The following is a 16,389-nucleotide window of genomic DNA, read 5'->3' as shown; positions in this document are numbered from 1 at the left end:
AGAGAAAATGTGTGTGTGATGTTATTTTCTAAGATGTAGAAACCAGGAGAAGCAAATTTCAAAGAAAAGATGAAAAACTGTGTTTTGGCATGGTGGAGATGTCAAGCAGTTTCAAACCTGGGGCTCAGGACGAGTCAGGATTAAAATATAAATGTAGGTGTCATCAGCATAAACCTTTACACATAACACATATAGTTTACAAACAAACTCTACTTTTAATGCACTTTAAAATATTTTATTGACAAAACAATCTTCAAACAGAACAAAGTTGAACACTCCCAGATACCTCATTTCAAAATTTAATATAAAGCTACAGTAATCAGGGTGCCTGGGTGGCTCAGTTGGTTAAGCGTCTGACTTCGGCTCAGGTCATGATCTTGTGGTTCACAAGTTCCAGCCCCACATTGGGCTCTGTGCTGACAGCTTAGAGCCTGGAGCCTGCTTCAGATTCTGTGTCTCTTTGTCTCTCTGCCCCTTCCCTGCTTTCTGTCTCTCACAAAAATAAATAAACATTAATTAAAAAAAAAAAAGCTACAGTAATCAAAACAGTGTGGGGGGCACCTGGGTGGCTCAGTCAGTTGGGTGTCCAACTTCAGCTCAGGTCATGATCTCACAGCTCGTGAGTTCAAGCTCTGCATCGGGCTCTGTGCTGACAGCTCAGAGCCTGGAGCCTGCTTCGGATTCTGTGTCTCCCCCTCTCTCTCTACCCTCCAGAGCTCATGCTATCTCTCTGTCTCAAAAATAAATAAACATAAAAAAAAAAGTGTGGTGCTGGCATAAGGACAGACACATAGACCTGGAATAGAGAACCCTAAAATGAACCCTCACATATAAGGCCATTCAATGGGGAAAGGACCATTTTTTCAATTGGCATTTCTAGAAAAACTGGATGTCCACATGCAAAAGGACTAAGTTGGGCCCATATTCTACACCATATACAAAAATCAATTCAAAATGGATCAAAGGCTTAAACACAAAAACTAAAACAAAAGTAAAACTCTAGAAGAAAGCAGAGGAGGAAATCTTTGTGGATGCTGGATTTGATGAAGATTCCTTAGATGTAACACCAAAAGCACAGGCAACAAAAGAAAAAAAAAGATTAATTAGATTTCACACACACATACAAAAAGCTTATGCATCAAAAGACATTACTAAGAGACATTACTAGTGAAAAGACAACCATAGGAGAAAATATTTGCAAATCATCTACCAGATAAGCAATATTAAGAATATATAAAGAGCTTCTACAACTCAACAATAACAATCCAATTCAACATGAGCAAAGGATTCTTAAAATTATGTAAATTTTTTCAGCTTTATTGAGGTATAATTTGCAAAATTGTAATATATTTATAGTATACAACATGTGATTTGATATATACATACGTTGTGAAAGGAATCCCACATTCAAGGTAACAAACATGTCCATTACCTCATATATTTATCTTTTCTTTTTCTCCTTCCTTCCTTCCATTTCTTTTCTTTTCTTTTTTCTTTTCTTTTTTTTCTTTCTCTCTCTCTCTCATTATTTTTTGATAAGAATGCTTAAATTCTACCTTTCAGCAAATTTAAATTGTACAATGTAGTATTATCAACTATATTCACCATGTTGTGCATTGGATGCTAAGACCTTTTTCATCACCTTTTTCATCCTTTCAACTTACAACTTCAAATTTGTACTTTTTACCAGTTCTCCCTATTTTCCCCATTCCCCAGCCTATGGTGACCCCCATTCTAAGATGAGTTCAACATTTAAAAAAATTCTACATATAAGTGATATCATGTGTATTTGTCTTCTTCTATTTGGCTTATTTCCCTTAGTATCATGCCCATCAAGTTCATCTGTGTTGCTGCAAAAGCAGGATTTCCTTTTTAAAAGGTGAATAATGTTCCTTGTGTGTTTATACCACATTTTCTTCATCCACTGATCCATTAAATGACATGTTTCCATACATTTATATCGTAAATGATGCTGCAGTGAACATAGGAATACAAATATCTCTTTGAGACAGTGATTTCATTTTCTTTGAATATATACACAAAAGTAGAATTGCTGGATAGTATGATAGTTATATTTTTAATTTCTTGAGGAACTTCCATACTGTTTTCCATAGTAGATGTACCAATTTACATTCCTACCAACAATATACAAGAATTCCCTTTTCTCCACATCCACACCTCCACATCCTTATCTTTTGTCTTTTGGATAACAGACATCCTATCTTCTATCTCATTGTAATTTTTGATTTACTTTCTCTGATAAGTAGTAATGTCAAGCACTGTTTCATGTACCTATTAGCTATCTTTATGTCTTTTTTGGGAAAATGTCTGTCTGGGTCCTTTGCCCATTTTTTAAAAATACGTATTTATTTTGGGGAGAGTGCAGTGGGGATGGGGCAGAAAGAGAGGGGCAGAGGATCCAAAGCAGGCTCTGCACGGACAGGCAGCAGTGAGACCAATGTGGGGCTTGAACTCACAAATGAGATCATGACCCGAGGCAAACTTGGATGCTCAACTGACTGAACCACCCCGGTGCCCTGCCCCCCATTTTTTTAAATTGGGTTATTGTGTTTTGGTTTTTGCTATTAAGTTCTAGGAGTTCCTTGTATATTTGGATATTAACTCATTATCACATATATGGTTTGCAAATATTTTCCCCTATTCCATAGATTGCCTTTTAATTTTGTTGATGGTTTCCTATGCTGTGCAGAAGCTTTTTAGTTTGATGCAGTCCCACTTGTTTATTTTTTCTTTTGTTGCCTTTGCTTTTGGTATTAAATCCAGTCATTTCTAAGACCAATGTCAAAGAGCTTACCCTATGATTTCTTCTAGGAGTTTTATGGTTTCAGGTCTCCATTCAAATCTTTCATCCATTTTGAGTTGTTTTGTGTGGTCTAAGATAAGGGTCCAATTTTACTCTTTTGCATGTGGACATTCAGTTTTCCCAAAACAACTGAATTGAAGAGACTAACCTTTCTCCACTGTATATTCTTGACTCCTTTGAAAATTAATTGAGCATATATACATGGGTGTATTTCTGGGCTTTCCATTTATTCTGTTCCATTCATTTGTGTGTCTATTTCTCTCCCAGTGCTATATACTATTTTGATTACCATTGCGTTGTAATATAGTTTGAAATCAGGACATGTAATGCCTTCAGCTTTGTTTTTCTTTCTTAATTGTTTTGGCTATTCAGTCTTTTGTGGTTCCAAACAAATTTTAGGATTGTTTTTTCCATTTGTGTGAGAAATTCCATTGGAGTTTTGATAGGAATTACATTGATTTTTGTAGATTGTATTGGATATTATGTACATTTAATATTAATTTTTCCAACTCATGAATATGGAATATTTTCATTTATTTGTATCTTTATTTCATCAATGGCTTATGGTTTTCAATACACAAGTAATTCCCCACCTTAGTTAATTTTGTTTCTAGGTATTTTCTTGGTTTTGATGCAGTTTTAAATGGGATTGTTTTCTTAATTTCTCTTTCCAATAGTTGGTTGTTAGTATATAGAAATGCAGCTGAATTTTGAATATTGGCTTTGTTTCCTATATTTCATTGAATTCATTTATTAGTTCTAATAGTATTTGTTTGCTGGACTATAGGGTTTTGTATAAATACTATTGTATTATCTGCAAAGACAATTTTATTTCAACTTTTCCAATTTTAATGCCTTTTACTTGTTTTATTGCCTAATTGCTCTGACTAGGATTTCCATTACTATGTTGAATAAAAATGGCAAGAATGGACATCCTTGTTTTGTTCCTGATTTTAGAGCAAAGGCTTTCAGCTTTTTACCATTGATTATGATGTTAGCTGTAGGCTTGTCATATATGGCTTTTATTATGTTGAGGACGTATATAACCAATTTATTGTGAGTTTTTATGATGAAAGGAGGTTGAATTTTGTCAAATTAATTTTCTGCATCTACTGAGATGATGATTTTTATCCTTCATTTTGTTAATGTGGTACATCACATTTATTGATTTGCATGTATTGAACCATCCTTATATCCCTTGGATAAATCCACTTGATCTTGGTGTATTATCCTTTTAATATACTACTGAATGCAGTTTGCTAATATTTTGTTGAGGATTTTTGCATTTATAAATGATGGGTACTCCAATGATGGGTACATAAATATAATTTTTATATTCTTTTGATGAACACACTCCTTTATCACTGTATAATGGCCTTCATGTTACAGTTTTTGGCTTAATGTCTATTTTGTGTGATATAAGTAAACCTATTCCCACTTTAGTTTGGTTTCTTTTTGCATGAAAAATATTTTCCCAATCCCTCACTTTCATTTCAAAACCTGTGTTTTTAAAGGTGAACTGAGACTCTTGTAGGTAGCTTTTAGTTGAGTTTTTTTTTTTTTTTAATCCATTCACTCTTTTGATTGGAGAATTTAGTTCATTTACATTATTGATAGTTATGGACTTTGTATTGCTATTTTGTTATTTTCTGGCTGTATATTTTATGTCAAATGTCTTATAGTTCTATCAATCTATTTTAAGCTGATGACTTAATTTTGAATATGTATAAACACTCTACATTTTTACACTTTCCCCACATTTTATGCTACGGTGTTTTTGGTGACACAATTTACATATTTTTATATTTTGTATTGTAGTTGTAGTTATCTTTAATATTTTGTATTTTAATCTTTATACTAGAGTTGTGATTTACCTGCCACCATTACAATTTTAGAGTGTTCTGAATTTAACTATTTACCTTTTATCAGTGAGTTTTATACTTTCACATATTTTCAGCTATCAGTTAGCATCCTTTTGTTTCAGCCTAAAGAACTCCCTTTTACATTCCTTGTAAGGCTGCTCTAGTGGTGATGTACTCTTTCAGCTTTTGTGAGGAAAACTTTATCTGTCCTTCATTCTGAATGACAATTTTGCCACATTGAGTTTCTTCCTTGGCAGTTTTCATCACTTTGCATATATCATTCCACTTCTTTTTTCTGGCCTATAAGTGTTCTGCTGAAAAATCTGATAGTCTTACGGAAGGAGGTAAAAGTCACTTTTCTACCACTGCTTTTAACTACCTTTCAACTTTTGAAAATTTAATTTTGTGTGTTTCAGTGTAGGTCTCTTTAGATTCATCTTTTTTGGTATTCTTTAGGCTTTCTGGATCTGGATGTCTGTTTGTTTTTCCAGATTAGAGAAGTTTCCACCATTATTTCTTTAAATAAACTTTCTGCCCCTTTCTTTCTCTCCTCCTTCTGGCACCTCCATATTGGTCTGTTTGGTGGTGTCCAATACATCCATCACTCTATCCATTCTTTTCTCTTTTTGCTTCTCTAATTGGATGAATTCAACTGTCCAACCACAATGAGCGCTACCATATGTGCTTGTACAGAACTGCCTATTTGTGTTGCATAGTGCTGTGGGACTTGTGGTTATAAACCCCACTGGCTTTCAGAGCTAAGAGTTTTGGCGGCCTGTGCTTTGTGTGGTTACCTTAAAAGTTGGAATCCTATATGTGCTGTCCAAACCTTCCACTCCTCAGGAAGAGCCTGATATTGGGGGGTATCTTCCTTATAGTATGGTTCTGTGCCAGAAATTGGCTTTACAGGAAGTTTGTCTAAACCTTTCCTACCCGTTTCACTATGGTCATTTTCTTAGTTTCCTGATGGGGTAGGAGTCATTCAGTTAGTCTCAGTTTTTTTCTCAGAAGACATTGTTCCACATGTAGCTGTACTTTAAGTGCATCTGAAGAAGGAGGGAAGTTCAGGAACCTCCTATGTCACCATCTTGGTCCCTTCTACAAAGGATTTGCATATACATTGCTCCAAAGAAGATACACAAATCACGAATAAGCACATGGAAAGATGCTCAGTATTATTCATTAGGGAAATGCAAATCAAAACTGTAATGAGGTACCACTTCACATCCATTAGAATGGCTACTATTTTAAAAAATGAAAATAACAAATATTTGTAGGATGAAGATAAACTAGGAACCTTAGTATATTGCTGATGGAAATGTAAAATGGTATAGCCATTGTGGAGAACATTATGGTGATTCTTCAGAAAGCTAAAGATAGAATTGCCATATGATCCAGCAATTTCACTTCTACAGGTATATACTCAAAAGAATTGAAAACAGGAATTGAAACAGAGACTTGCACACAAGTTTCACAGTAGCCAAAAGGTAGAAAAACCCAAATTTCCATTAACAGATGAAAGGATAAACAAAATGTGATATATACCTGCAATGGAATGTTGTTAGACTCTAAAAAGGAATGAAATGATAAACATTAAAAACTTTGTTAAGTGAAATAAGCAAGACACAAAAAGATAAATATTGTATCATTTCACTTACATGAGGTATCTAGAAGAGGCAAATTCATACAAAATACAATAGAGGTTACCAGGAGCTGGGAAAAGGGGAGAATGAAGTGATTGTTTAATAGGCACAGAGTCTCTATTTGAGATGAAAAGTTCTGGAAATGGATAGTGATAATGGTGGTACAACACTGTGAATGCACTTGCTGGATTGAACTGAACTGTACAGTATTTTAGACAATTGAATTAATACACTTAAAATGGTTAAAATGGTAACTTTTATGTATATTTTACCACAATTGAAAAAAATCAAAAGCCTGTTTTTAAAGCTTTTGTGTTTTTGATTCCTAGAGTTTAGTCACAAATAATTCATCAATTTGAATATCTCATTTTCATAGAGGCCCAGAACAACATTTCTAAATTTCTACAATGCTGCCTGAAATGCTGTTTCTGGTGTTTGGAAACAGTGGTAAAGTTTTTGAACAGAAATGCCTATATTATGGTAAGTAGATTACTTTTTATTTACTAAGTTTCTTCTTTGCAAACCCCAACCCCATGTCTACATTTCCCATCTCTAACACTTTTTACATCATGCAGTTGAATTTACCACCATGATGATATAAGGATTTGTGAATCCAATGCATGATTCAGGGCCATGCTTTCCTAGTTGAGTAGTATGTTAACTGTACTTCATATTACTGTTAATATCTTTTTAAAGAGGGAAAATATTTACCTTAGAAATTTTAAAATGTGCTAGATTGAAAAGATTTTGTGTGTCTTTGACATAGCTTAGTGGGAAGAAAGCTTAGTCTATGCATCACTCTGAGGGAAAAGAAAAAATACCTTCCTGGGATTCACATACAGAATGGTCTTTTTAAGAAATCTTATGTTGAAATGTGTGGGCATTGACCGGGCCTAACTGAATATGTTACTTATTTCCTATGGGAATAGGGAAGCTACTGAAGAGATTTTTTAAAATAGGAGCTCCAGAAGTATAATTCCTCTAAAATTTAGCAACTACAACCTTATGATACTGGTTTGTTATCACCATGACACAGAGTCTGCAGGAGTGATACAAATAGTCATGAAGATTCAAACTGTCATTAATTTACCTCCAGTGAGAATACTGTATTGAATCTTCTAATGAGTAAATCAAATGTATCAAAAGGCATTGGTTTCCTGAGAGTAATTATTAATTTGAATGCTGCAACACTTAACCCATTTACAATAAACCCTAGCCAAAACACTTCAAAGACAGAAGCCATGTCCTGATATTTGAGAAAAAAGACATGCCTGTGTTTGGTGTGGTCTAATTCCCATGGAGTTTACAAGCATATAGCATCTGAAGTGCACCTTATTGTCAATGCCCCTGACAGCTGTGCAGAGTTGAGAACACATAGTTCCCATGTCTCTCACATACCCAAATGCTGGAAAGAGGAATGAGAGTAGCTGTTTGGGTGACAAGAGAATGAATTCATTTTCCTCTCACTGGGTTGTCTATTGGTCTTGTTAGGGTATGTTACTGACTCTAGAATAATATCAACTGTTTTCTTCAGATTGCAATATATGGCAAAAACTTCTGCAAGTCAGCAAGAGAGGCTTTCAATCTGCTGATGAGAAATGTTTTAAAGTAAGTAAGTAATCAGGTTGAGTTTGCAAAAGACAATTTGGTGAACCTTGAGCATCATATACTTCACATGTTATTTAAAGTGATGGTGGTCTTTTAGACATGAATATTATCTTTCAATTTGATAGATTTAAATCTACTCTCTCATACTATGTCTTTTTATATCTTAGAATTGTTGCTTCCCTCATTCATCTATATCTTCACACCCACTGGCATTTTATACATTTTTATTATCCCCACTAGTCAAGAAATTCTCTACACGAACATCATGTTTCTGGCAATTTCCCTCTCCCAAAATTGACAGAGTCTGAATAGCAAAACCAGGGAAGATATGAAACATCCTCAGGAGTCAGGGTGTCTTAGGCTTCAAAATAGGCTGACACCAATAGTGCCTGACAATGCCATCTTCTGTTTACTTCATCAAAATTAGGTCAGAACTTAATCCCCAGAGGCTGTCTTCATTCCTTGCACTGAACAAATGCCAAATAGAATTTCCATCAAAGACATATCAAAATGAGCTCAAAAAATTTAAATGCTTAACATTTTTTTTAGTGTTTATTTATTTTTGAGAGAGAGAGAGAGAGACAGAACCTGAGCAGGGGAGGGGCAGAGAGAGAGAGAGAGAGAGAGAGAGAGAGAATGAATCCGAATACAGGCTCCAGGCTTTGAGCTATCAGCATAGAGCCTGATGCGGGGCTCAAACTCAGAAACAGGAAGATCATGACCTGAGCTCAAGTCGGACGCTTGACCAACTGAACCACCTAGGCACCCCATGAATTATTTACTTTAATAAATTTCAAGTAACAAATGTAATTTAAACACAAAATTATACTTTCTTTTTTCTGATTCTTAGAGTTGCAGTTATGGATAACGTTACAGACTTTGTACTAATCCTGGGGAAAATTCTAGTTACTGGATGTATAGGTAAGTAATAATAATAAACATAACTTTAGAAGGTATTAGGAGAAACTCCTTTACTACAAAAAACTATTCCTTTGCAAGTACATAATAGACATGTTCTGCCTTTCCAACGTAGGTGTGCTGGCCTTCTTACTCTTCACACAAAGATTGCCAACGATTATAGAAGGACCAACATCTTTAAATTACTACTGGGTACCTTTGCTGGTAAGATCTGGTGTCTTACTTCAGGCTTCTATAACAAAAATATCATAGATTGGGTGGCTTAAACAAGAATTTATTCCTCACAGTTCTGAAGGCTAAGAAGCCCAAGATTAAAGTGCCCACAGACTCAGTTCCTGGTGAGAGCTCTCTTCCTGGTTTGCAAAGGGACACCTCGTTGTATCCTAATATGGTGGAGAGAGAGGTCATCATCTCTCCTATCTCCTCTTACAATGGCACTAATCCCACTGATTAAGGCCCAGCCTCATGACCTAATTACCTCCCTCAAACCTCACCTCGAGATAACATCATATTGGGGATTAGATTTCAACATATGCATTTTGAGAGGTCACAATTCATTCATAGCAACTGGGTAACACTGACTGATTGATCAGAGATGACAGAAGAAAAAACAAAAAGGAATTAGAAAAATAAAGACAGCTAACATTATTGGTCTTACTTCGTGCCAAGCCTTATTCTGCTTTAGATCGTATTCCTTAGAAACAACCTCTGAGAGAGAGGATTGCGTGTGGAAGGTTTATTAGGAAGTGCTCTCCTGAGATACTCTTGAAAAAGGAAGCAAGGAGGCAGACATGGGCAAAGGAAGAAGCTGACCGATGCTGCATTTATAGCTGAGCCCTCAGACATAATTACAAGAAGTTCTGACAAAAGAATTTGCATGCTGCATCAGGCAGCTGTTGGCCAGGGGTCGTCCCCTAGATGGGGCTATAAGCTTGGGAGAGGCAGTCCCTGCAGTGAGGGCAATTCCTAATGAGGGAACCTGCTCAGTCATCAGCAGCCTACATTCCTAACTGGGGGATAGAAGCAGCAGCTGGAGAGGACCTGGGAGGAGCCCTGCAGTATGTATAACAATTGACTCACTCCATATGTCAGAGCCCTGCAGTATCTATAATAATTACCTCCATATGTCATAGATATTATTGCTATTCACATTCTTCCCTTGCCCACCAATAACTTTTTATGGGAGGCAGCAAGCACAGTGAGGTTAAGTAACTTGTTAACTGAGAGCCTGACATGTGATTCAAACCTAGGCAGTGTGTTACATTAACTCCCATGCTTTACTGCCTTAAAAAAAAATTGGGATATTTTTGGTGGGCATTTGGGATAGGGGTAAAACAACTGGCAGGTAATCTAATACATTTAAATCCCAGTACAAGGCACCCAAAAACGTTACCATTGGATTTCCTTGGTCTCTATATTGAAATATCTTCTAACATAGGGTACTTCAAAGTTTCTCTTCATGACTTTCATTTAAAGCTGCATTATTGTTCTTCTGGATGAGTTAATAACATCTTCATTTTCTTTACTCATTTACAGACAGTCATTATTGGATCTTACCTAGTTGCACATGGGTTCTTCAGCGTCTATGCAATGTGTGTTGATACAATTTTCATCTGCTTCTGTAAGTTTTCAGTATATGTGTTTCCCCCCTTTGGAGAGTAACTGAAAGATAAGAAGGTTAAGACCCATGTCCTTAGCTGGCTTGTGGATTTGCTATGACCTGACTGCAACTACCAAATAGTGCTTATTTGAAAAGAGACATTGTTTAGTAGATGCTCTTTAAACCTTAACATCTGAGAGAATGGAGTTTGCAAAGCACAGCAGGGTCAGCCACTGAAATGAACCTCAGGCTTCATGGCATGGTGTTAGTACTTTCAAATTCAGTATTTCTTAGTGTTTTCAAATTTATGATAATGAGTGGATTCTGTTGTGTTTTATTAACAGAACTGAGAATATGACTGGGCTTTGAGACTGGACTTTAGGAATTCTTTGAAGAGAGCCTTTATAGATTCTGATAGAGCCAAGCTGGCAATGGTTTCAAAGACACATACAGCCAATTCATACTAGACAGATAGGATTCATAGAAGAGTATGTCCAGGAAACAGATCAGTTCTGATGCTTAGAGTTAAAATACTTCCTATGAGCTTTGATCACTGACTTTGCTGTGCTTCTGGATGGCATGTGTAACTCAGAATGGATAGGTTTTCTATCAGTATCTCCTCTTAAAATCCCCGGAGAACCTAGCACCTTAGGAGCTTGATCTGGCCTTCATTTTCAGGCTAGAGAAAGTAGGCTCTGAGGATGAAAGAACAAATTGTTAGCCATACAGCTGTACCTTCTGAGAGATCATTTCTCTGGCACATTGCTCTTAAGAAAAGCAGAGAAAACATTCTGTGAAGGCATTATTGAGTGATCCACTTGTATAAAACTGACTATTTATTTATTTATTTATTTATTTTGGGGCATAGCTCACAAGGAGACACAGAACCTAAAGCAGGCTCCAGGCTCTGAGCTGTCAGCACAGAACCCGACACGGGACTCAAACTCACAAGCCCTGAGATCATGACCTGAGCCAAAGTCGGATGCTTATCTGACTGAGCCACCCAGGTGCCCTGAAACATGGCATCTTTTTTACATTACAAGGCAATGAGAAGTCTGGTCCCAGTATGAGAAAACAGTAGTAGTTGTAGATGATTATTAGTGTGATCCATACTAGGCATCCTAACAATGCCTCAAATGGTAATAACAATATAGATATATGATCTATCATATAGAAATATGATGAAGGTGAAAGAACAAAAATGTTCAGTGTCCATCATATTCCCCCCTTAGCTTTTCATTTTGTATGTAAGGAAGGTCACTATGAAGTCTAATGCAAAAATCTAAATCATCCAACCATTCCCAAAAGATAAGGATGAAAAATAACTTAGATTTATTCCATAAATCCATAATTATCCTATATGATTTTATATATTTCTTATCCTTTGTCATAATAAGGACTATGAATAACAAAATCTTTTTTACTATACCAGTGAAAACATAGAATTAAGTTGTACTTGTATGTTTATTGATAGATATTATCTGCTGCAAATTGCATGTAGCTTTTAGGAAAGCTAATTACACGCTGACTTGTCTTTGCTTCTCAGCATCCTTCTGATGCTTTCCCTGAAACACCCAATATGTGTTAGTGAACACACCATCATTTAATTACTAGCCTAGGCACAATAGGAAGTTAAATTCATGTATTACGTGAAGTCAGAGAATATTAGTTTTCTAATGCAATCTGAAGGGATTTAAAACAGGATGCCTTATATAGTTAAGTAGGACAAGAACTGAACTAAGTGACAAGAGGCTGGATCCTCACCTCATTCCGATTGCCTCAGAGCTTTTGACTTCAGGAGAATCATTTCGTATAGCCGGGCCTCCCGTTTCTTCATCTGTAACGTTAGGGTGTGGACTACCATTAAAAGTGACTTTGAACTCTGAAAATGAATTATTGTTCTACATTTATCACAGGATCATACACTTTTTGTCCAGATTCATCTCCGAGGATGTGACATTTTACCGTTCTGAAATGAACAGTCACCACTGAGAGATAATACTTTTGAAAGGACATGAAAGATCTTATTAGCCTTTACACTACCAAAATAAACCTCTTTGAGCATTGGGGGGGATTTAGGAAGTTTTAGTACTTCCTGTCAGAATTTGAAATTTCTTTGTCGAGCATCAGCAACTTAATGGTACTAATTTGTCTTATATTTGACTTTCTAACACTAATTTCTCTGATTTTTCCCTGTTTGACTCTCCAATTTCTAAAAATATTTAATTGTGCTGCCGCTTGCTGCTTTTGCCTGCTTTGGCTGCTGCATATACAGGTGAAGATCTGGAAAGAAATGATGGATCCACAGAAAAACCCTACTTCCTAGCCCCTACCCTGCACGGAACTCTGAACAAGATGCAACTAGTTTCCCAGAAGCAGAAAGAGTAGAAAAGCTCCAAACAGTGACATTCATTTTTAAATAGAAGTTTTGTAAATTAGATCATGTGTAACTCAAAAATGAGGCTTTTGAGTAATGTGAAATTTCTATGCTTATTGCTGAAAAGCCAGAACCTGGTACCACTTGAGGTGACAGACATTTGATGACAGTAGCCTCTGTGAACTAGGATACTTTATAGACTGTGGTCCCAGCTGAAGAGCAAGGTGTAAATGTCAAACATATTTTTAAAGCCTATAGCTGAAAGTGTTTTAAACAATACTTTTATAACTCAGAGTGCTGTTTCCCATTGCAGCACTTTGATAGCCTTTCTTTTTATAAATGTGTTTGTAAAAGATATTCAGGCAATTTTTGAAAGCACTATAAATGTATCGTCAATTAGCCATAAAAAAGATTGATAGAGTTAACCAGCTTATGGTACTAAATTCGTAAATATGGTACTATGCCTATATAGCTGCTCAAGCTAGTGGACAGCTATCTAAACTGTGATTAAATTTGTATTCATGTTTCTCTAGGAAGTATATTTCAGTACATGAATCAAGACCATAATATACATAGAGATGTTAATGTTCCATAGAGAGCATTATTAGGTAAAAATTACTGTGAAACCTTCATAGCCCACTTCGTTTTAGTGTAATTATATTCATAGTGAAGCTGAATCTGAGTTCTGGAATACCATTTCCAATAATATGAACCTCTGGCCACTGTGAAAATATTCTGAACAAACTGAAATGGCCATGTAATGCATTCCTCTTGTCTCTAACCCAAACAGAGACAAATTCCTATTTCCCTATTCCTGCCATATAGAAAACTGGAATGGATTTGTTTCAGAAGAGTGATTATATCTTTTATAAGCATACCTGTTTTTATAAGCAAACCTGTTTTTCTAGATTAAAGACATTGTTTGGCTTCATTCTACAAAAGGTTTAGTTTGAGTTCAACTTTGGGGAAAGAGAATAGATGAGTAAGACCTTCAGATTTTACTCTAAGGAAATATACCTAAGCACTCCATAGGTACCTTGTCTGGTACCTTTACAGGGGTATATACGGTGGGTTAGGAAATCTCCCTCAGAGCTTAGCAGGAAAGTTATTTTTATACTCCACCCCTGCTGGCCAGAGCAACAAGTTGGTTTCTGGCAACCATCCCCTTAGTCTTTTGTATGGTGGAGCAAAGCATAAATCAGACACTCAAGCACTTTTCCTGCCCAATCTCTGTGTGCACGTTTGTATGATTTGGCTAACGGTATAAAAGTTACCCCAAAAGGAACACTTAATCAAATAGTATTGTTTTGGCTTTTACACTAAACTTGTGTATAAGAATTATTTAAGTGTTGACAGAAAGGAACGTGTTGATCTAACATTTTGATCTAAATATGATCCATGAATTTTTATTAAAAAGAGTCAGAAATGTATCATTGTGCCACAAGTTAATATAAAAACTAATTTCTTTAATGATTCTGAAGTATGGGAACCTAGATGTAGACTAACTCTGTGACAGCTTAAATAAGGAAGATTTTCAAAACAGTGGTCTTTGTAACGGCCACCATCTTGTTCTTATTTTCTTGAGAGCATTATAGTCAAAAGTGTCACTTGTCTTCACATCTTGGCCAAGGGCCTTCTTCACTCTCATTCTCCTTGAATCATAATTCAGAGAAGAGTGATAATCTATCTTTCTGGATGGTTATAATTATTAGTCAATAGTACAGAAGTTACAACTGAGATATAGTAAATAGTTACCTCTCAAGTGTTGAAAAGTGATAGGAAATAAATCCCCTTTAGGAGTAGTCTAATGTTGATACATAATCATGAAACAAAACAATTAAAATTGTTTTGTATGCATCAGAATCGCTCTGAGAACTTGTTATAAATATAGATGCTTGTGCCCCTTCCTTAAGAAATTCTGAGATGTTGTATTTGGGTGCAGGGCAGCTTGTGAATTATTATAAAATTCTCTAGCTGATTCTGATACACATAAAACTTGGAAAATCACTTGAATTAAATACAAATCAACATGCGAGAAACTGATTGGCTTATTTTCTCCTTACATTCTTGGCTGTTCCAGGAGTTAGAAAATTAAGACAAAGATTAATTTGGAGACTTCTAATAGTCACAACTTCTGCATTTAGAATCTTAGACTAGATGGGGCCCATATATTAAATGTTTAACATTATATATGCTGATTAGACCAAAAAATTCACTAGAGTAAAAGTGTTCACTGCCTAAATGGAGGCACATTCTAAAACTGGCTATATTTTAAGGATATAACCCCTTGGTGCAAATCATAGGAAAAGGAATGCTGTTTGGTTCAATATTTTTAAATAACTTCTTTACTACTTAGAGATTCTTCCTTTAAGTGTAGAAGTTTTAACTATATATGGGCTTATTTCTAGTCAGAAAAAATATTCCCCACTAGTTACTTTTTGTATAATTGATAGTAAAAATGAGTATTGTTTTTGAGGGGGAAAAATAGAAGCTGTTATCTTACAAAGCAATTAAAGTCATAACTGCAAAAAACATTTTTTTCAAAACATGCAGTTTAAAATATACTGAAATTTCACAAATCTTATTTTTTAAAACTATGCTACATAAATTGTTGATTGCAAAACAAAAGAAATTTTGACACATATGGTAATTTGGGAAGTGAATTGAGTACATACTACTTTTCAGGAATTTGAAGGTGAATTTAGAAATTCCTGGGGGATTTTTTTTTTCTTTTTTAAGTTTGCTATCCAAAAGAAGGTAAAAGTTATTTCCTCAATCATGCAGCTGAGAAGCATGCATATTGACAGAATATGAGCTGGTACACACAATGAGATAATATTTTACTAACATAATAACAAGGGCTGCTTGTTTTCTCATAGGTATATTTACAATAATGTTGATGCCAAAACTGTGCTATTAAAAAAAAAAAAATCAAACTGCTGTAAAGCAAGTATGCAGTAGATGGCGACGTTACTTCTCGTACAGTTTTGCTTTGATATTTACTCTGTGCCATTCTTCCTCCTAGTGGAAGATATGGAAAGAAACGATGGTTCTACTGAAAGGCCCTATTACATGAGTCAGTCTCTCCTGAAGATTCTGAACGAGCCAAGTATGCAAACTAAGAAGCCTTAGAAGTGCAAACTGTGGTCATCGTGCAGCGGTGTGTTACCAAATCTTCATCTGCTGTGTCTGCACAACGCTAGCTTCATAAGTGCTTTGTGTTGGAAAACTGTATTCATGACCTTGTTGGCTTTTATTTGCATGTTTAATACCAAAGCTTATACTGTAATATGTGAAGCCATCTGAAGTCGCAAGGGAATTGTCAATAACATGGTACATTTTTATACTAAGATCTTCTGTTTTGTAATTCATTTTTAAATAGAGTGGCTTGGATGTTTTGAAAACACCAGTGAATATGTTCATATTATTTTAAATACTGGATTGAAAAATGATACATTATTTGAATTGATAGCTCCTAATATATTTTTTAAATTGCAGCTAAAAGACTTCTGCAGGGAAAATTGGTAAACAAACTGAAAGAGAAAATTTTAAAGTTT

At 35.4% G+C, this 16,389-nt stretch overlaps 1 protein-coding gene across 7 annotated transcripts in view; it reads left to right on the top strand.

The window, feature by feature from the left end:
* SLC44A5 (solute carrier family 44 member 5) overlaps positions 1 to 16,184 on the top strand; it is a 380,599-nt gene extending 364,415 nt beyond the window's left edge. For 6 of the 7 annotated variants that reach the window (XM_040470676.1, XM_040470673.1, XM_040470672.1 and 3 more), the window contains 6 exons: positions 6,706 to 6,809; positions 7,864 to 7,937; positions 8,788 to 8,858; positions 8,971 to 9,059; positions 10,392 to 10,476; positions 12,731 to 15,968. In XM_040470676.1, the coding sequence (XP_040326610.1) occupies positions 6,706 to 6,809; positions 7,864 to 7,937; positions 8,788 to 8,858; positions 8,971 to 9,059; positions 10,392 to 10,476; positions 12,731 to 12,843 (536 nt within the window). In that variant the 3' untranslated portion in view covers positions 12,844 to 15,968. Of the gene's footprint in view, positions 1 to 6,705; positions 6,810 to 7,863; positions 7,938 to 8,787; positions 8,859 to 8,970; positions 9,060 to 10,391; positions 10,477 to 12,730 lie in introns of all 7 variants that reach the window. The other variant, XM_040470674.1, reaches the window with a different exon arrangement.
* Positions 16,185 to 16,389: the final 205 nt, after the last annotated feature.

The sequence above is a fragment of the Herpailurus yagouaroundi genome, unplaced genomic scaffold (assembly GCF_014898765.1).
Source record: "Herpailurus yagouaroundi ecotype Mexico unplaced genomic scaffold, PumYag 77, whole genome shotgun sequence".
NCBI lineage: Eukaryota > Metazoa > Chordata > Mammalia > Carnivora > Felidae > Herpailurus > Herpailurus yagouaroundi.
The sequence above is the reverse complement of the archived record's forward strand: the minus strand, read 5'-3'. Positions and strand labels throughout refer to the sequence as shown.